Source organism: Maniola hyperantus, chromosome 4 (assembly GCF_902806685.2).
Source record: "Maniola hyperantus chromosome 4, iAphHyp1.2, whole genome shotgun sequence".
NCBI classification, from domain to species: Eukaryota; Metazoa; Arthropoda; class Insecta; order Lepidoptera; family Nymphalidae; genus Maniola; species Maniola hyperantus.
In genome coordinates, this window is record NC_048539.1 from 7,506,885 (window position 1) to 7,528,375 (window position 21,491).

The window sequence follows — 21,491 nt, forward strand, 5'->3', positions numbered from 1 at the left end:
CGAGCAACTTTCTTTATTTCTTTGTACCTCTTTAGCTATTCGAAACTGCAAAGTATGGATTTACAGTGCATTGTGCTGATCTGGATGTGATGGAAAAAGCCATAAAACAAGAAAAAAGAAGAGCTCTATAAGTACCTAACTAATATAACCCCGACTACGTTTCTCGGACTACGATTTGCTGTAATAACAGAAAAAAAGTGTGTGCCCAGTTATAAAAATAAATAAAAGATTAGGTATTACCTTATTTATGTGTTTTATTGAAATTAACCATAGAAAAATAGAAATAAAAGAAAATTTAAAACCTATATATAGGTACCTATCTAGGTAGCGTATAATATACTGTACCTATAGGGATTAGTATATATAGCAGATCCTGTAGTTGCAACTCAGCTCAATAGATGGCGTTACCAAAAAATAGGGACTGATGACTATACCCGTATATTCAATGTACTCTATGATCGCAGGTCCAGCGTACGTCTTGTATTATTAGGGATCAGTGGTCTTACTTATTTTGGTGTTGCAAGTTGCAATTTAAAAGACCGAATACACTACACGATCGGTACCAACCACCAACAGAGATCATCTTGGATGAATCAACCAAATTGGGATTTCAGTCTACACGGTGGTGTGGTTTGATATTGGCTAGGATATGGGTTGGATCAACTTGTCAGTTATAGGTACTTACTACAGGTGGATCATAATCTTATGGAATATATTTTATTATAAGTACCTATTGATATGGAAGTGGAATTACGGATTAGCAGCGCTGTAATCTGTGAGTATCTTATGTACATGAAATAGGCTACTTGACTCATATCTAATTTCGTCCAATAAATGATTATTTATTATAGTATTTTGCTTAAGACAACGAAATATATTAATAACAATTTTTAAAAACGCAGGATGGATATATAAAACCAATTTTAAAAAATACAGTTTTTATATTTATTTGAAACGCAGAAAACGCTGTCAGCCATGATGTGATGTCATTAAATATGTAAACAAAGAAATGTCATCCCTATGTCACGCGGGGACTAACGTAGTATCGATATATATAAAATTTAAAGTCCTGACTAACTTATATATCAACGCACAGCCTAAACATCTAAACAGCTGGTCCTAGATACATGAAATTTGGTGGGTGTGTTCTTTGTAGGTAAAGAGAAGGTATCCACTAGGAAAGGATTTTTTGAAATTCCACCCCTGAGTGGGTTAAATGGGGGTTTGAAATTTATGAAGTCCACGCGGGCGAAGTCACGAGCATAAGCTAGTTTTTATATATTTCTAAAAACTCATAGTAAACGTAAAAAAATATCGTTTTCTCTTTATAAATTGAATAAGTTATTAAGTAAGACTTACAACAAACTGATCTTTGCAAAAATAAATTTGGGTTGAAGTCTTTGTCATATAGGATCCCTTTAAGCAAGTCTTCGCGTGTTACGTATATTTATTTCACTGGGCACTCTAATCCACAACTTTCCTGTGGTCTTTATCGATGCGTTTTTTACATTCTCGGATGATACAATAACGATAATTACTATATTTTTCATGTAAACTAGTATAGAAGTCATGTTTATTAAACTTTGGGAGGTTATGCTGTTGTTTACAAATGCATGACGGCAGAGCACAGATAATCTATGGGCCAAACATGGCCGACAGTGTTTTCACCTGTCTAAGAAAAAAATATTTTTAAATTAAAGTTTTACGGTTTTTAGGGCGCAAAAAAATATAGTGTTAATTTTTTTGATCTAATAGGACAAATATTAACCATTTAAGACCAACTTAAAAAAAGTGTCAACTAGCCTAATGAAATGAAATGAAATGAAATGAAAATTTATTTATGACAACGATGGGGCCGATTCTCTTGTACACAATCTCTAAACTAAACTAAATTAACAGGTCTAAATCTAGTGCTATCCTTTTCCGCAAGCAACATTATGAAAGGGATAGCAATAGATTTAGACGTGCCATTTTAGTTTAGTTTAGAGATTGTGTACAAAGGAATTAGCCCCAATGTCGGTTTACAGCTTAGTGTCGGGAACCCTGAAGTAAGTTTGATAAACCTGTGTCTCAGGGTCCCCGCTCCTCCTCCTCAGTCTCAAACATAATAGTTGTGTTAACAAAAACTATAAATACTTAAGTCTAAACAATTAGCATGCAGTGGAACACATACACATACACATACATAGTGCACTGTGGTCTGTGATGAATATAGTGGTGAATTATTAACTTCATTAGTTCATGAAATTCTGATTTACCTATTGTAGGTACTACCACTTACTAATGGAATTAAAACCTATAGTCGGAATTTATAATTCGATTCCACATTTGACATTAGCTACTGTCATTTTGCAAAATAATGATACCACATACAATAGTGTAGTGACGAACACAAAAATCGATAAACAATCGATTTAAACGATTTATAAAATAAAATATCACCATAGTACATCTATTTGTTTTATTTCTCATGTTCTTTCATGGTCTCATTTATTTATTTATTTTACACACAATTATTAAAGAAAACTCTCAGATCCTTAATAAAATTAATCGTCACAACTAAATTATATATATTTAATTTTCTGATATACATAGTTTCTATTAAAGTAGTAAGTGTTTGTTCATATAATACTACTATAAACGAGAGGAATAATTTCGCAACGTCACTATTTAGTACTTGTCATAACGTTGCAACACTGAAATTGTCAAATCTGGAATCGAATAAAAATTCCTAGTATAGTTACATGATATCATTTTAGAATAATATAGTGTAGGACCTATATATTTCAAAATATGGCACCCTAATCTTTTAAAATTAAGCGAGGTTTAGATAGCGTTAACAGCTATATGTATATTTCAGGAAGGAAAACAAAGACAAAACACCAAGGCGGTCAACGGGACGCAAATGGCGCGCCTCAGGCCTGAGCCCTGAAGGCAACGTGTGCACGCCAATTTGCTTCTCTCAGGCAAATTGGCATGCACACGATCGTACCTCAACTCAATGACTGATATTAATTGCCCTTGGTAGGGAGGGGTGCGCCCACGACCAAGGTTGTGAGTTTACCTGTCTTACGGGTGACGAAATACCGAAAGACAGGTAAAGTGAGGTCGCTCAGTTGAGCTACCAAAAATTTACATCAACCTATGTGTATATTTTCAACCAAGGTGACCTCTGTTGGTGGTTGGTTCCGATCACAGACCAATTTCCGATCGTGTATTCGGCCTTTATCTAACAAAACTGATAATATTGTCTATATCATAGTCTATGTATTATCTATCAAGTCTATGAGTCCAATGAAGAACAAAAATTGCGAATGAAAAGTGATTTCGTTCGGGCAGAAAAATTGATACCTTTTCATGTGATTTAGATTTTATGAATTTGTGTTTATGCAAAATTCATTGTAGACTGTGTTTGTATAGTATTTTTGAAGCAAAGTTCCCAAAAAAACGTACCGCTTGGTAGTAATATGAGTAATGTTACCAACCAAAATGGAACAGGTCTAGAGCAGCAGGTCAGTGCCTCATGTACATGTACTTCGTATTGATTTTTGCGTGATTAAACGGGTGTAATGTTCTATTAGATGTTAACATATTTATTTATTTGTAGGGTCCAGTATTTTTAGCACACCGAATCACGCATGCATTAATAGCTGCAAAATCTTTCTTTTACGTGTCTTGGGTTAACCAACATGGCGACCTGATTCTTCTAGTCTAGGGTCTGATTGATTTTCTCATTTTGCCTCCTGCTGAATGGAGCGTATATGTAGTTTATAAACTTTATGTATGATTACCCAAATGAAAATGAGGTCATGGTCTTGATACAGTAGCTCTATATTGTCCAAACTATTTTAGTGATAGTGAAGTCCAGATGAATCATGCCTATTCAGTAGAATAAAACATTTATTCCTTAATTTAATTTTTCATCTTGCTAGGTTAATTAATTGAAGTCAGATTTATTTGTAATATTAAAGTGGGCATGATCCACAAATGTTCACATATCTTTAAATGTTAAAATACCTAATATTATTTTTGCTGTTAATGTAAAGGGAAATCATTTCTGGCATAAATTCATATAAGTACTTAATAAACAAAACAGCGAAATTTATTGAAATATACAAAGACAAAAGTATGCAAGTAGTTATAACCTACAAAACTAAATATTTCTTTTAATGCATACTTATAACTGTCATACAGTCTTATGACATCTTAGTTGCATAAAAGGCAGAATACTGAAATTTACTAATCCTATTCTTACTGGGAAATGGAAATAGTTATAACCATTTACAACTATGTACAACATTTGGAACAATGTTGTGTAGATTGAAGTTGTAATTTATACCTAATTACCAAATACCGTCTTTACTGATTTTAACTGCAATAGAATATAACATAATATAGTTAAACCCAATACTTTTTACTGGTAAAATAGTTCTAGATTGGTATTGTAGCTAACTCTGTTGTAAACAATCTTTAGGTCTAAGTCCATTTAAATAGAGCAAAACATTGTGTCCATGTCGGACAAAAGGCCAAGGAAAAAGATGTCCGACATGGACACAATATCTCCACCCATCTCTGCTTTGGTGGACACATGGCCTTAAACTAAAATGACAGGTCTATGTATTTGTTTATTTATTTTATTTCCATAACAAAATATATAGGTAATTACACAGGTTCTTATCACCCTTAACGCTTGTCAACTTGTCTGGGCCCTGCATATTAAACATTACATTACATTGCTATCCAGATTGTAATACTTCCTGTGAAAAACCATAACACTAGGTTTAGACCTTAACTTTTAGAGATTGTGTACAGTTTGAAATAGTTACTAAATGTGATTCATATTACTGATATACAGTTTAGTGACATACATTCAGGTTAACAGTTTTACTAACAGTAATTTCATTACTTAAATGAAATAAATTGGGCATACAAAATTGATTCATCATGAAGCAAAGTAGGCACCTAATATTTTCAAAATTCTTTTTTCTTTACCTACTGTCAGGTTGGTCCCTGGTAGTAAAGATCTGATGAATAGTTTCAGAAATGGAGAGCGGACCTTCTCAATGGATAACAGCAAATCAATCGCAATCAGTGTAATAGCTTGGTTAAAAGTAGACTTAACTTTTCATAACATATGAGACAATAATACATACATTTACATTTCTTTCTTATTGAGGTTCAATTATGGCAAAAAAAATCATACCTCAGCTCAGTGCAATTCAATTTGTTTCTTTTTCATACTAAATGTGATTAGCAAGGAAGGTTTATAAATAATCTACAGAGGAGCCTCTTTAACTCGAATTTCAAAAGAAAGAAAAATTTCGAGTTAACAAATCTTTGATTTGTCGGGACGAAACATATAGCAAATTAAGCTTTTGGTTCATTTATATCATGGATTTCCGGAAAGTAACATCTGCTTCTATACAACAGTATTTTGAGGTAACAGGGTTGGAGTTAAAGAGGTTCCACTGTAATAGGTATAACATATTCATATCAATGTCTATGAAATAGGTAGATCTGCTGGATTCAAGCTGCGTAAGACTGTGGTGTGATCCATGTCCTACAAGAGACGTGTCCAGCTGTGGACATCTATCGGTTGATAATGATGATGATGATACTCACTTTGTTACAGCTTGCTGGTCTGGACTTGCAGCCTCAGGCTCCTAAGAGTACTGGCCGCTACATACCTCCGCATCTGCGTAGGCAGTTGGAGTCGAAAGGTAGTGTATCTTTCAAACACATTACCCCTTAAATTTTTACAACCAAGTAATTAATATTTCCTGCACCTCGATTGCGGGAAACCTGCGTCAATCATTATTACAATCTCAATTGTTCTGATTGGCTGAATTTGTGCGATTCTAGTTGCAACAATGCATTGTAGCCAATAGTGAGCGAGCGTCAACCAATCAGAGGTGATTGCGATCGTGACTTTGTAGCTGTCATTCTCCCGCAATCGCGCAGCTGTTATTCTATCCTCATGCCTTGTGTGTGTGCCAGTGTTTTCGTAATAATTAATTTTGAAATAAGGAAATGTAGAAACAACAAAAAATCGGATGATAATCATCAGATTTTTAGAACTTTTTGTACCTCTCACATATTTCCTTGGATATTTATAAATAGGTCAACTGTTCAGCTAAATATAATACTTGTGATTAAATATTTTTTCAATCACTCTGAAATCATACTTTTTAATTATGTTTGTAATTAAGTTGAATGTTATAAAATACTAGCTGATCCCCGCGGCTTCGCCCGCGTAGATTTAAGTTTTTAAAGATCCCGTAAGTATAGCCTGTCACTCAGGAATAATGTAGCTTTCTACTGGTGAAAGAATTTTTAAAATCGGTTCTGTAGTTCCTAAGATTACCCCCCTACAAACAAACTTAACGATATTACCTCTTTATACAGGGTTACAGGAAAATAGGACACGATCCCGTTAAGGGGTTATAGTACAGGACATTAGCTATCAAACGACCCCTAAAGTGCTTATGCGAAAGTGTATCGTTTTCGAGTTATTCATTTTTTTTTTCTTGGTAAAAGGGTGTTTGCCACTTTAAAAATGAATAAAAAAAGGAACAATGTATTTCAGCAGATTTTTTTTTATTTCTTGCTAGTACATATCCTTGTTAATAATAAGCAGTTATAAAACTAAAAAAAACTTCAAGCATTTTAAAATTACAACCCAAAAACTGTACAAGTTTTCGATTTTTAAATTTAATTCTTTGAATAACTTGCAAATTTTCTGTAAAAAATACTATGGCACTTATCCTGCGGATTATTTTAAAAACATCTACGTTTCGTTAGGTATCCATTGGTACAAAAAAATTACCAAAAAAATCATAAAATCAATAAAAAATTACACAACAAAGAGACCAGGTAGAAAATTCTAACAAATGCTATTGCCAAAGAATTAAATCAGAATCAATGTAAAAACGAGTTTAATGCAAAATAGTTAAAGATTATTTTTAATAAGGTCAAAAGGTAACATAAAATCAGTCAAGTGCGAGTCGGGCTCGCACACGAAGGGTTCCGTACCATCGTACAAAAAATAACACTTTTTTATTTTTATTTAATTTTTATGGCAGCCATTTTGTAATTTTTAGTATTTATTGTTATAGCGGCAATAAAAATACACATTCTATACACACCAAGAAAAAAATAAAAAAATGAATAACTCGAAAACGATACAGTTTCGCATAAGCACTTTAGGGGTCGTTTGATAGCTAATGTTCTGTACTATAACCCCTTAACGGGATCGTGTCCTCTTTTCCTGTAACCCTGTATAATATAATAATAATAATATATAATATATAAAATAATTATAAAATATAAATGTATTGTGATTTTATTAGAAAAGTTAAAAAAAACATGTAGTATATCCTTGCTTATCTTACGATACTTACAAAAAATATTTTAAGTATATTTTTATAAATAAAATCCAAGCCAAGTTTAATTCATTAAACTAAGAATCAACTTATTGTCATCCAATTGGTTTATTATTGTATTATAATCATACTGTATTGTAAATCTAAAATGTTTAGCAAAAAAATATGTAGGTAAGTGTTGTTTTAGAAAAATTTTGCATAATGACAACATATGTTTGTAGTATTCTCGAAACAAGCAGCATGCAACATTTGGTCACCCAATTATATTATACATGCTCAAAGACTCGAATCAATACAAAAACAATTTCTTAAATACCCGGCTTTCAAAGAATTCAAATAATTTAACAGTTATAAAGAAGCCTGTACTCATTACAAAATTGACTCCCTGGAACTAAGAAGAAACCAAAGTGACATGCTGCTGCTACAAGCTATATTGACTGGACAAATTGACTGTCCTAGCCTGCTGTCAGCTTTCTCTTTCAATGCTTCCTCCTTTAGGCCTCGAAAACCTCAGCTATTGTGTGTACCGAAATCAAATACAACCTACGCCCAAAATTCCATAATTTTACGCCTGGCGCGAACCTATAATAAAATTTACTCAGACTTTGACCTTTTTCACCTGTCCAAAATGCAATTAAAAAAGGAAATAATTAAACTGCATCGGAAAAATAATAATTGTAACTGATAATAATTATACTAGTATCTATAATAGTACATAAATCCGCATAATATCATAACCCACAAGCACGCACTCACGCATACTCTCTCTCCCACACACAAACACACACCCAGACACACATACACTCACACATACACACACATATGTTGTGAATCACCTACTAGGTATTTTTACTAGTTAATTGACTTTTATATTTTCATATTATTATATTATTGTAAAGCTTGTTTAAATTATCAAACATACTGTTATAAATTTATATTTAATATCTATTTAAGTAATCTGTAAAAAATTGTAATCCTATTTGGGCTTATTTTCAGTCTGTTATTATGTAAAATTATATTGTATATATCGCTGTTGATTGCAAAAAACAAATAAAAAAAAATAAGATTTGTGTGCAGGCAGTTCACACACAATAGAAGTGAAACCTTCAGAAAACTAAACTTTGAAAGAATGAGATGAATGCAGAATATCAGGATAATTTGTAGGGTCTATATTAATTATAATATTGGGGCCGATTCTCTAGTACACAATCTCTAAACTAAACTAAATTAACAGGTCTAAATCTAGTGCTGTCCTTTTCCGCAAGCAACATTATGAAAGGGATAGCAATAGATTTAGACGTGATATTTTAGTTTAGTTTAGAGATTTTGTACAAAGGAATTAGCCACATTGTTACCAAGTTTAAAAAAAATATAATATTAGGTAATGTAATACAGTACGCGGCAGAAAGTAATGAAAGGTAAATGGCCTTTAGAATGATATTTCGGCTTTGTAGATCGTTGTCTCTGTCAGCGTCTATATGACGCTTTGTCGGTCTCAACGACAGACAACGCTCTACAAATCTGCTATACCCTTCTAAAGGTCGATGTACATTACTTTCTGCCGCGTACTGTATAATATTATATTAGGTACTACATTACATATTATTATTATTATATGAACTTCAATTTCAACAAATGACACGAGAAGCGAATGGTGAATAAAATATGAAATAATAGAAAACACTGAATAATGTATTCCATATCATACTCTCACAGGCTAAATCCTATAGATGTATTTGTTTGTTACGTTTTAGTGTCGCTTTTTCGTTTCATCGAGTTCACAACGGTACTAAAAAAGTTTTCACTTGAAAAATATTTGATGTCACTTTTCGAAACGAATTAAAATTATTACTAACGGCGCAATAATATCATGCGTTTTGTAATACAGGTGAAGAACCTAAGCGTACGAGCTTAGATTCTCATTCTAGCGACGCACGGGATAACCGTTCATCATTAGGAGGCAACTCTAGAGGCTACGACCGTGGTGGTCGGCGCGACGACCGCGACCGTGACCGCGACCGTGACTACGATCGCGGCTACGATTCGCGATACCCGCGCAGAGACCGCGGTAAGTGATAGCCCTGGTCAGGAATCGGCTGATGCCAGCGACGCGTAACGGGCAGGACATGATACTAGCAGCACATGGAATCGTTAGGCTTTCAGCGTTCATCCTAAATGCAATTCTTGAGTACGAATCGTAATCAAGTCGCCACAATGTTGCCGTCCTATTCCTCTGGAGTGGTAAACTGCAAAATTAGTTTTTGAGTTATCAGTTAAAAAAAAATCAAAAACTGATCTTTCTAAAAAAGAATGCTACTCAGGACCAAGCTTTTTTACATAAGACGTAACTAACGTCTTAACTTTTTTAGAAACATCAGTTCTTAATTACCATGTTTATTGTTGGTAACTCCAAAACACTAGTTTTTGTAGTTTGTGCTTTTTAGAAGACGGCACGAGTTAACATAAACGCGTGTCAGTAGCGTCGCGTTTTATACAGTTACTTGTGTGCGCGCACCTAGATTACAACTCGCAACTATCCCCTGTTTGATTAGGTCGTGATACCGGATATCAGAATGGCGATTCGGAGCAGCGGTGGCCGGAGCCGGAGCGCTGGAGTGGCGGCGGCGGCGGTAGCGGTGGCGGCAACGGCGCTGCGGCCGGAGGCAGCGCGGGTGGCGGCGCAAGCGCAGGCGGGGGTGGGGGCGGGAGCGGAGGCGGGCGCGGGCCGATGCCTTCACGCGACATACGGCGCGACGAGGACTACAACGAGCCTCCACCACCGCGCAACGACCGCTGGAAGGAGCCGGAGCCGCGCGCCGATGACCGCCCACAGTCACGCTGGGCGTCCGACGACGTGCGACGCACCTCTTCTCGTCGGGACGAGGTACTTTTTAATATTTCAGTACAATTGCTTTAAGAGATGTGTAGCTTAGTGACAATGCGATATCAATCGATTGTTAAGCAACATTGATCCAAGTCTGTAACTGTAATGATCTACTATTTGGAAGTTAAACCGATCCTGATTTATTATTACATACCTACTAATATCTGATGAAAAACCTAAAAGTCCAAATCTCATTATCTAATTGAGTTGTATGTATGTATATGGGAACCCACCACATTATTATCACAAGAAAACGTCAGTAATGAAGATTACGACGCACAGTGTAGAATAGGCTTGAAATATACAATAAATAGTTTGGAAATAATATTGTTGTATTGTAGAATGACTGGACAGTCCCGCTACCTCGCGACGAGCGGACGGAGTTGGAGCTGTTTGGCACTGGCAACACAGGCATCAACTTCTCCAAATACGAGGATATACCGGTTGAGGCCAGCGGCGAAAACGTACCGGACTTCATTACTAGCGTGAGTACATTCTATTATTTTGTTTGTTATTTTTGTTTTTTTAAATGGACAGGAAATATAACTAGAAGCCTAGTCCCATAATTAGATGAGACTTAGAAGTGTACAGGAGATCAGCATCCAGATACTAAATATTAGCACAAGGATCACAATATCCTTTTCTAGGGAGCATCAGAAAAGGGATAGCAATACATTAAGACATAATTTAGTTCTGTTAAGAGATTGTGTGCAACAGAATTAGCCACATTATTTTGTGTTTTCCAACAGTTTGAGGATGTTAACCTGACAGAAATAATGCGCTCGAATATATCGTCCGCCCGCTACGACAAGCCGACGCCGGTGCAAAAGTACGCGATCCCGATAGTGCTAGGCCGGAGGGACGTCATGGCGTGCGCGCAGACCGGCTCGGGCAAGACGGCCGCCTTCCTCGTGCCCATACTCAATCAGATGTATGAAGCGGGCCCTGTTAAGCAGTAAGTGATTACCCTTATTATGTGAACCTCATATAACGCACGACAAGCCCGCAGCGGTGGAGAAGCACGCGATCCCGATAGTTCGAGGCCGGAGGGACGACATGGCGTGCGCGCAGACGTCTTAAGAACCTTTAGGTCTTTTTTGTGAAAACAATTTTGGCTTAGTCAATTTTTTTGTCGAGCGTGAGTTGTCCATTAAAATTAATCAAACTCAAATACCCAATGCTAGATTGAGTAAACATTTTTTAGGCAAGCGCACTGCGCACTTTTCTGTGTCCTTTTATTCCTGGTTTCCTTTTCCGTACGCAATCTTGGAATAAAAAGGGTGTAGAGTTGTGCACCTCTACTAAGAAAGATTTTTTTAGAAATTCCACCCAAGCGAAGTGGGGGTAGATTAGCTATTAAACTGTAACTTTTTGTTTGTAGGCCTTTTAACAGACGCAAGCAGTATCCCCTCGGCCTAGTGCTGGCGCCGACGCGCGAGCTGGCCACGCAGATATTCGACGAGGCCAGGAAATTCGCCTACCGCTCGCGCGTGCGACCGTGCGTCGTGTAAGTACCTACCTTACCTACCTCAAGATCTGCCTACCTTATACCTTTAGATCTAATAAGTTTTATGGTTGAATAGTTACCTGAAATCGCAAACCACTGTTATTACTGACCTAATACTGACCGACACTCTCTGCCGACCACACGAACGTCGTGCGTGCAGAGCAGACGTGTGATCACCAAGATTCAGGCCGGTAACCGATTAACGTTTGGGAAACGTTTTTGGTCAGCAGAGTTGCACGGTTCCTAATCGTGCACTGTTCATGTACTACACAAGACTGCTATACCATACCTGTTTTGTCGGATTATAGCGATTTGTCTATACATTGTTTTATGTTAATCACTGTACAGATACGGCGGTTCCCCAATCCTCGACCAGTTCCGCGAACTGGAACGCGGTTGCCACCTCCTCGTGGCCACGCCGGGGCGACTCGTGGACATGCTGGCTCGCGGCCGAGTGGCGTTGGATCATTGCCGCCATCTCGTGTTGGACGAGGCTGACAGAATGTTGGACATGGGCTTCGAGCCCCAGATCCGCAAGATCGTGGAGTGCCACACGATGCCCAAGACCGGGGAGCGCCAGACGCTCATGTTCTCGGCGACCTTCCCCAAACAGATACAAGTCCTCGCTCAGGACTTTCTGTATAATTATGTTTTTCTCGCCGTTGGACGCGTCGGATCCACTTCTGAAAATATCACCCAAAAGGTAATCAAACAGTGCGCGAAATGTAAAATAATTTAGATGATACCCGCGGCTTCGTCCGCGATTTTCCTGGATAACATTAGCCTGCACCCTTCCCCAGAAAAAAAAAGACTTATTTATAATATTATAACTTATAAGTATGGACAATAAATATATTAAATACATACTAATACTATAAATAGTGTGTGCCAATCAGCTGTCTGTTACCTTTTCACGGCCCATCGTTTTATCCAATTTTGACGGATAAAAAGATAGCTTGCATCCCAAAGACAGACTTAGGCTACTTTATGTTCTGAAAAATCAAAGATTTCCCACATGATTTTTAAGACCAAAATTCACACAGATCATCTTATTATAAGGATATGATAGTTAAATTATTCCAATTGTAGGTTTTTATATGCTATTTAATTTCAGGTGGTATGGGTAGAAGAGCAAGACAAACGATCCTTTTTATTGGATTTGTTAAACGCGTCGAACCTGCTGCAACGTGTGAAAACTGAAGAAGACGACCAACTCACGCTCGTCTTCGTAGAAACTAAGAAAGGCAAGTTATCCCTATTTTTGGTACTGTATAAAGGACGTTAAAAGTACCCCCCACTAGGTGGACAGACGACATCAAACGTGTCACAAGGAGCCGCTGGATTCAGGCGGCGTAAGACCTTCAACATAGAGCCCTAACTATGTAGGGCCATCTTGGGTCGCTCCTTCGTCCCACGCGATTAGAATAGAATAGAATATATTTTTGTTCAAGTGAACTTTTACAAGTGCTTTTAAATCGCCAAAATACTTTACCACTGGTTCGGATTGCTGTTCTTACCGAGAAGAACCAGCAAAAAAAAAACTCGTTGGTTGTTCTGTTCAGTGTTTAATTTATAATAATAAAAAATTACAATATTGTATTGATGTGTCTAGACGGATTCGTGGAACCTCTGAGTTTGTTGTGGGCTCTTCTCAGACCTGGGCGCGTTTGGAACCCTTTAGTTTTAAGTTCGCGTAAAAATTATCACCACTACATCATCTTACAAAAGCAAACCGACTATCAAAAAGCGTAATTTTTTTACCAACATTGAATAAACGTTGTAACTTTGACTTTGACTTTCTACATGTAATTTCATATTCTAACTGTGTGGTACAGGTGCAGATCAGCTGGAGGAGTTCCTGGACGCGGACGGGTACCCGGTGACGTCGATCCACGGCGATCGCTCGCAGCGCGAGCGCGAGGAGGCGCTGCGGCGCTTCCGCACCGGACAGACGCCCATTCTAGTCGCCACGGCTGTTGCCGCTAGAGGTAGGCTTGCCATAACTTCCGACAGGGTTAGGGATGATTTATACTAGACTGTGCCGGGCCCGAGCCGTGCCGCGTCTCTCGGACGCGACACAGATCAGAAAATGTATGAATGAACATCATATAAATGAACATCAGACCGTACGAAACGTACGAAACGCTTTGCGTCATCATTCCTTATACGCATGGCTAGGGTCTGGAATACTCTTCCTAGATCAGTGTTTCCTGCCAATTATAATCCGGGTATCTTTAAAACAAGAATTAATAGGCCCCTTCTAGGTAAACGCGTCCCATCTTAGGCCACATCATCACTTCCCATCAGGTGTCATCGTGGTCAAGCGTGCGCCTATAATGAATTATAAAAAAAACCGGACCATATCTAAGTCTTCCGAGCCTCATCCGTGTTACGTTTCTTCATATAAAATTGTACCTAATCCGTGGATTGTCGGACGTGCCGCGAACGTGGCACGGCTCAGGCCCGGTACGGTCTAGCAAAAATCATCCAGTATTTACTAACTCATTGATCATTACTAAATGAAAGCCATCAAGCCACAGTTCACGACATTTAGGGAACTTCGAGGCTTCGACGTCACTGGCAGGCGTCAAATGTTAGTACATTTGACGCAGGTAGCCCTATTTTTCTTTGATTTTACGTCACCATAGCCTTATATTTGGACACATCGTCGATTCAGAATCTAACCGAGAGTTCCCTCACTCTAGTTCACTTTGATTATACATTGGTTAGTTCTACATTGCTGCTTCACTGGGTGATATAAAAATAATAATTTTGCAAATTGTGATTTTCCTAGGCAATCCTAGAAATACCCAGAGAGCTTGGTCCAAAGGCAACGAGGCCAATCTAGAAGAGCCTAAAATAGTCCAAAGCCGAAACTCCATTTTGCCAATTCGGCTTTGGACTAAGCACTGGGCATTTCTGAGTTGGTTTCTAGGCCAATTGCGATGTGCCGGCATTGGACTATAACATATCGAATAAATTTGTCTAGGCTTGGATATACCCCACGTGCGTCACGTGATAAACTTTGACTTGCCGTCGGACGTGGAGGAGTACGTGCACCGCATCGGTCGTACCGGCCGCATGGGCAACCTCGGCGTTGCCACGTCCTTCTTCAACGACTCTAACCGCGGCCTGGCAAGGGACCTCGTGGAGCTACTCATTGAAGCCAAACAGGATGTCCCCAAGTGAGTATGCAGTTATAGGCATAGGCAGTTTCTTTGGTAGCTTCATGGTGAGGGAGGAGTGTTCTCAGTCAGAGAGAGTCAGAGGAGGAGCTCTGTTGTTACACCTTAAACCACTGAGGGAAAAATATTTCATTTTTAAAATAAAATGAAACTAGCTATTGAAATTGAATAGGCAGTTTCAATTTGCAAGAATAACTAGAAAAATGTGCTAAAACATGCTACTTTTACGCCACATTTAATTCAGCATATTAATAGTGTTTAATTTTTTCAGTTGGCTAACAAGTGCGGCCGTGGACGGTCGCTCCGGAGGCGGCGGCAGACGCACGGGTGGTCGCTCCGGCGGCGGCGGCGGCGGCGGGGGCGGCGGTCGCTTCGCTAACAGCGCCAGCGGCTTTGGCGCGCGGGACTTCCGTACACAGTCGCGACAGGCGCCGAGGTCTGCCGGTCCGTCCACCATCGGAGGAGGTAATATTGCAGTTGGCTAACAACCGAGGTAGACGCAGCTTCAAACTTAAGTCTTCTTCTGTGGGATTGTGCAAGTCCTCGAATTTCCTGTATCACTTCGACCTCTCCGATCCATTGTGATCGCCACCAATAGAGTATAATAGTAGGTTCGGTATATGCGCGTTCGATACACCTAACTTTAAATTTTGATTATCACGAACATTCCAAAAAAACACTGTTATTTCATATTTCTAGGTTTTCACTGTCTCCTGCTGACTGCCAATTTTTTATTATTTTTCAACGAAGTATATTCCCGACCTTATTGGTACGTTTTGTGGTAGGTTTCGGATACGGCGGCGGTTCGTACGGCGGCAACTACGGCAACTCGTACGGCGGCGGCGGCGGCGGCGGCGGTGGCGGAGGCACGGACTGGTGGGGCGACTCCTAAGCGCCTCACGCTCGCCGCGCCGCCTCACCCTGGACGAACAACTAACACGTGCCGTCGCAATGCCACGTCTCACGCAACAATTTTACACTACACATTACACATGACACAAGACACCCTAATCAAAACCTAGGTATTTGCCAGGTAATAGCTATAATTCCGTTGTACCCAGGCTGAGATCTATAGAGCGAACTTTGACTTTTCTCAGACTTAAGAATTTGTTAAAAAGAGACAGCGGCGTTAGATTGCTGACAAAAAATCGGTCCTGTTTTAACTGAAACTTAAGTCTGAGCAAAGTCAAAGTACGCTATATAGATCTCGGCCTTAATCTCGATCGGGCGAAATTAATCTGTAATCTGTCGATAAGTTACTTAGCATTTAGCACCTACATACTTAGTGTTAATCCCTTTTGTATATTAATCGAAACTATAAACTCCTAATGTCAATGCAATACAAACCTCACTGATAGAATACATGATACCTACATTGTTACCGGCAAATAAATAGTTGTTTATAAACATACCAGAATTAAAAATTAAATATGAATCACAACGTGTAAAGGCTTATCGAGAGTTTTACCTTTTATCATAACCTAACTGCAATATTAACTTGATTACTGGCACAATAATTGCTATTGCGATCAATCAAAATGGCGACCTAAACACGAAAAGCGTTGTCGGGACAAGACTGCTTAAAACCCATCAAACACCCGCAGTTATACAAACCGACTTAAGGTGACTTCCTCGCAACAGATCATGTGACTCCCGTTTCAAAAGTCGGCGCAAAAGTTAGGGATACCACCCACTTAACGATAAGTTAATAAGTACTTTCAAAAGTACTTAACTTATCGTTAAGTGGGTGGTATGTATGACATCAGTGGGGGTATGTCTATTGTTCAACCTATAACACGGGATACAATTATTATAATCCAGTTATGAAGATTCGAAGGAAAGAAGAAGGCGAAAGGAAGGGTATTTTTAACCGATTTAATGTGTATTGTAAAACATACGTGTGAGACAGGCTTAACGATGTCATTAAGGTGAACTGTCACAGTCCATGCAAATTTATTAATGAACAAGTTGTATTTACTTGCAGTATCATAAAAAATTACTTTCCAACTTAATCTATGAAGAACTTTAAGGGTATATTTCCACTGAAGCGAAGACGTATTTTCGACCAATCCGGTTATTGGGAGATGATATGATAGCTTTTCGACTGGAGTGGTGCATAGAAATATGCTCCGGCCATTCTGATTATATTATTGACCTCTCACATTTTATCTGTTTATTGTAATTGGTCTGCTGAACACATCCCCAAAGCCAGACTTTTCTCAGACTTAAGACATTCAAAACGAGACAGCGTTATATCGCTGGCATAAATCTGTCTCGTTTTAACTGAAACTTAAGTCCAAACCTACGCTCTAAGATCTCAACCATATGTGCAACTAATGCCATAACTTCAATAGATTTGCATGGATTTAGCGACGATAATAACCTCACACGAATCAACCTGAGTCACAACACACACTCAAAATTATCAATGTGATATCTCGAGCGTATTTCAAGGACTATAACCTTAAACATCGTCCGATAAATTGTGCCACATTTGTGTCCGTTCGCACACTTGCTTTGAACTCTTACTAAACGAGTCCGGTCGTACTCCATTTCAGTTCTGCATTTCGGCTCTGTTGCAAGTTACGTAGAAAAAAACCGTCAACCAGATTAAACCTAAAGGTGGACTCTGTGGTGTCGCTGCTCTCGAATGTTGTTCCCTACAATTGCATAGTATATTAATCTGCCGCTCCGTCGCGGTGTCACTGACGCTCGACTTGGAAATGACCTTTAAGCTAAACTATCGCCGCGATAGTATCACCCTGTGGAGATTGGCCCATGGGATTTGTATCGAATTTTGACACGCGGCGAGACTCGCTTCTTTTCGATTGATTCTCTCTTCCGTGGAGATGGCGCCTAAGGCCTAGTGCCGAAGTTTGACAGCTACATTGTAAAAAAATTGCAAGAACCTTAGTGGCTGACACTCGTATTAACTAGAGTAGACTAAAAATTTATAGTTGCAGCAAGAATATAAAGGTGAATCGAGACCAAGTGACGCGGTTGCTCGCTTTATCCCAGCTCTGTCAAATTCTCTTTCTCTGTTTATTCCGTATTCGTCCGCATTGTTTATGATCACGAAAAGAGCTGGCTTTCGACTTACGAGTCGCAAGAAACGATATGAATAAATAGGATCGATACGGAGTGGAATCAGAATCGTGTAATACGAGCTTGAAGCAATGTGCAAATTTTTAGGATAGTTTTATTAATGTACTCTATAGAGTCGGACTGAAATTGACACATAGCGAATACGTGGAGAGAGCGGTGCGGCAGACACGTGTATTTGCGACGCGACGCAAGTTCTGAATCTCAGGTGCGCGGCTTGCAGTTGCGTCTTTACATTTTACATAAAAAATATCACCTAACGACAATTAGGGCCACCATAGAAAAAAAAACATTGCAAGAAGACGCTACATGTTTACATAATTTATGTATGCAGAGAACATCAAACATAAAAACTAACTTTAACTCTTTTTTTAATAATTTGATATTTTAAGGCGCTCTTATGGGTAACCTAGCCAGCCCCATCATTACGCACTAAGTTCAAATCTAAAACTATAACAATTTTTCATTCTTGTCCATTTAAAGCCTAGGGCTTAAAAATCGTGCAAAAATACTGTAATGGTTATTAATTATGTAATGTTGTCAAACGACCGCGACGCGTACGTTAAACGTTCGTGTGAAATATTATCGAGTTTTTTGCATATAATTTTATATTCCATATATTTTACGCAGGAACTGTCACCGAGACGACTTCAAACAAAATTAAAGTTGAGTCTGTCTGTGACATGAGGTATTAAACTCTCTTTCCCGCGACTTCGCTTGGATAAAGGTTTTAAGACTTGTATTTTTTTATAGTCCTATCTTAGTGCTTTAGATCAACCGATTTAGGCTATGCGTTGTCTATCAGTCAGTTGTGATATTGTTATTTTGTTATATTAAAAAAAAATTAAAACTTTTTGGTCTTGGTACAGATATTTATTATATAAGGACCAAAGAGTATGAGCAGACTCTTTGTTTAATTATTGTGCTTATACTTAACCCAGTGAGATTTATGTACTACCGATTTTTTTTAACTTTGTGAAAGTGGCGCCAGCGAGTTACTTACGGAAATGGTGGCCCTAAATTGTCCGTATATAAGAGCGCGAGGACGATCGTGACTAACGGACTTAAAGTGAATTATCGCAGTTATTTCTAGACAAATGAATGATGAAATGAAATAATTGATGAATACATTGATACCAGTCTTGATAGGGTTCCGAACGAAAATGTTAAAAAAAAGAATCCTACGTAGGGTACGTCTATCACAGTTGCTTATTTCAGTCATATTTACTTAATGAGCTTGGAATTTAGAATAGTTTTAAATAATTGCCAACCTTATTTCAAATGAAAGAAATTTATTAAAGCTGATAGAAACTTACGTAAACAGTAAAGAAAAATCCATTAGAGTTAATAGAAAATTATGTAAAAATTACGGGAAAAATAGAATGAACTCTCTAACACAGTTTTTTAGAAATCAACAAAATATATTTAAACCTTTACAAACATACCCAAATAAAAGGGATTTGTTTTTGAGACGATAAATTAATTTAACCAATAATATATTTATTTATTATATTTCTTTCCAAGCTACGAAAACTTCGCTGAGCGAGTCTGGCTCGCACTTGACTTTTACAATTTGATTTCCCCTGATGACGTCAAACATTTTATATTGTATATATATTTTTATATTATTTAGTATTTTATTATGTTAAATAAATTTATTAGTAAATAAATAATAATGTCTTTACAAGACATAAACTTAATGTCTTAAACAAATTATAATAAACCGCACACATTGTCCAGTACAATGCATTCGGTTTTGCACTACAAAACCCTTAAATCAAGAGAGGAAAAATAAACTTAGTGATAAAAATAGATTAATAAATAATGATTATAATTATTTAAATATATTAATTTAAATATTAGATATAAAATACGTCTTATTCGTACCAGTTTCCAAACCCGTGAGCTGTAGTTTTGCCACTAGGCTGAGTTAGAGTGTACTTTGACTTTGCTCAGACTTTTTTCGGTCAAAAAAAGACAGCTTAATGTCAGCGATATAACGCTGTCTCGTTTTAACAGCATCTTATGTCTGAGCAAAAAGGCAAATTACGCTATACATTTTAGACTACAATTGAATGAAGATTCATTTTTTTAAACATTATAAACGTGTTTGGAACAGATACTGTGATGAATTCACTTTAATATTAGAAAATTATTATGTTCCTTAGCACCACGTCAGTTTTGGTCGTGACTCGCACGCATTTTATCATTTCTCGGTAACTATGATGTGAGTAGTTGATTTATATAGAAATATTTTTGATGTTCGATCTGTATCGTGATTCGTTCGGAACGTAAAGTATTTCGATTTTTTCTATTTTATGACTGTCTCATTGCTGATTCACTCCCGATATAAAATTTTGAAGCATTTACGCACCCTAAAATCGATGTAGCTATTTAATGCATATTATATGCGGTCGTGAATACCGATACAGTATCATAGTAATGTACTAAATTTTGTCAGTAGAAATCCCATATTGTAACATCTGTCACCATCTGTGGTCTATAATTTGAATGTGAATTTACCAATAAAAATTTAAGAAACAGAACCCTTGTTTTATTTTCTCCTACTAGAACTAAAGCTTTGATTTCGCTGGCTCGAATTCGCATAACAGCAAAACAACTTTGGGAGCATCCGCCATATTGATTGTATGATGATGTTTCATCATATTATACTTCAACAGGTCAAGCATTTGTATCGCAATTATAACGCGTAAAGTTTAACTCCTCACGCGCCATCTTTAACTTTGTCAACGCTTCTTATTAAGTTGACAGTGCGTTCGCGGCCTATCGGAACTATCATGTAGATTATGCCTAAAATTAGTCTATGGTCAGAATTGTACCTATATAAGAACTGTCAAAATAAACCGTTACATACACAAACTCTCCGCTGAAAAGTACGTTGTTTCATTGTTCCTTCTCCGAACCTAAAAATTAGAAGACCTGCCTATCGGGTCTTCGGTGTTAGTTCAAATAACTAACATAGTGGCGACCGTGACAGGACTCGAACCTGCAATCTTCGGATTATGTTAGCCACTATGTTAGTTATTTGAACTAACACCGAAGACCCGATAGGCAGGTCTTCTAATTTTTAGGTTCGGAGAAGGAACAATGAAACAACGTACTTTTCAGCGGAGAGTTTGTGTATGTAACGGTTTATTTTGACAGTTCTTATATAGGTACAATTCTGACCATAGACTAATTTTAGGCATAATCTACATGATAGTTCCGATAGGCCGCGAACGCACTGTCAACTTAATAAGAAGCGTTGACATAAATTCCCCCCCTCTTAAACGTCGTTTAAGAGAAAACAAATTCGTCTGGAGAAGCAAGGTGCAAGCGGCATGAGATCTTCCACGCTCAGCCCTTTTCGTTTCGTGGGCCACGTAGTGTGCTGTAGAAGTTCGCTGATTCTTTGCCAGCCACGCCAGAAC

General features: G+C 37.9%; 1 protein-coding gene across 1 annotated transcript; it reads left to right on the plus strand.

The window, feature by feature from the left end:
- The first annotated feature begins 3,284 nt into the window (after positions 1 to 3,284).
- On the plus strand, positions 3,285 to 20,606 carry bel (ATP-dependent RNA helicase bel). The gene is made up of 13 exons (XM_069498294.1): positions 3,285 to 3,512; positions 5,633 to 5,720; positions 9,271 to 9,450; positions 9,935 to 10,266; positions 10,608 to 10,751; positions 11,016 to 11,221; positions 11,648 to 11,773; positions 12,122 to 12,476; positions 12,888 to 13,017; positions 13,609 to 13,761; positions 14,763 to 14,958; positions 15,230 to 15,423; positions 15,744 to 20,606. The coding sequence occupies exons 1-13, from the start codon at positions 3,468 to 3,470 to the stop codon at positions 15,848 to 15,850; spliced, it is 2,256 nt and encodes a 751-aa protein (XP_069354395.1). The 5' UTR covers positions 3,285 to 3,467; the 3' UTR covers positions 15,851 to 20,606.
- Positions 20,607 to 21,491: the final 885 nt, after the last annotated feature.

Bases quoted from the DNA above. Each gene is read 5' to 3' on its own strand.
- bel (XM_069498294.1), top strand. From the start codon at position 3,468: ATGAGTAATGTTACCAACCAAAATGGAACAGGTCTAGAGCAGCAG. The intron at 10,267-10,607 runs GTACTTTTTAAT...GTTGTATTGTAG, and splicing joins CCTCTTCTCGTCGGGACGAG to AATGACTGGACAGTCCCGCT. The intron at 14,959-15,229 runs GTGAGTATGCAG...TAATTTTTTCAG, and splicing joins GCCAAACAGGATGTCCCCAA to TTGGCTAACAAGTGCGGCCG.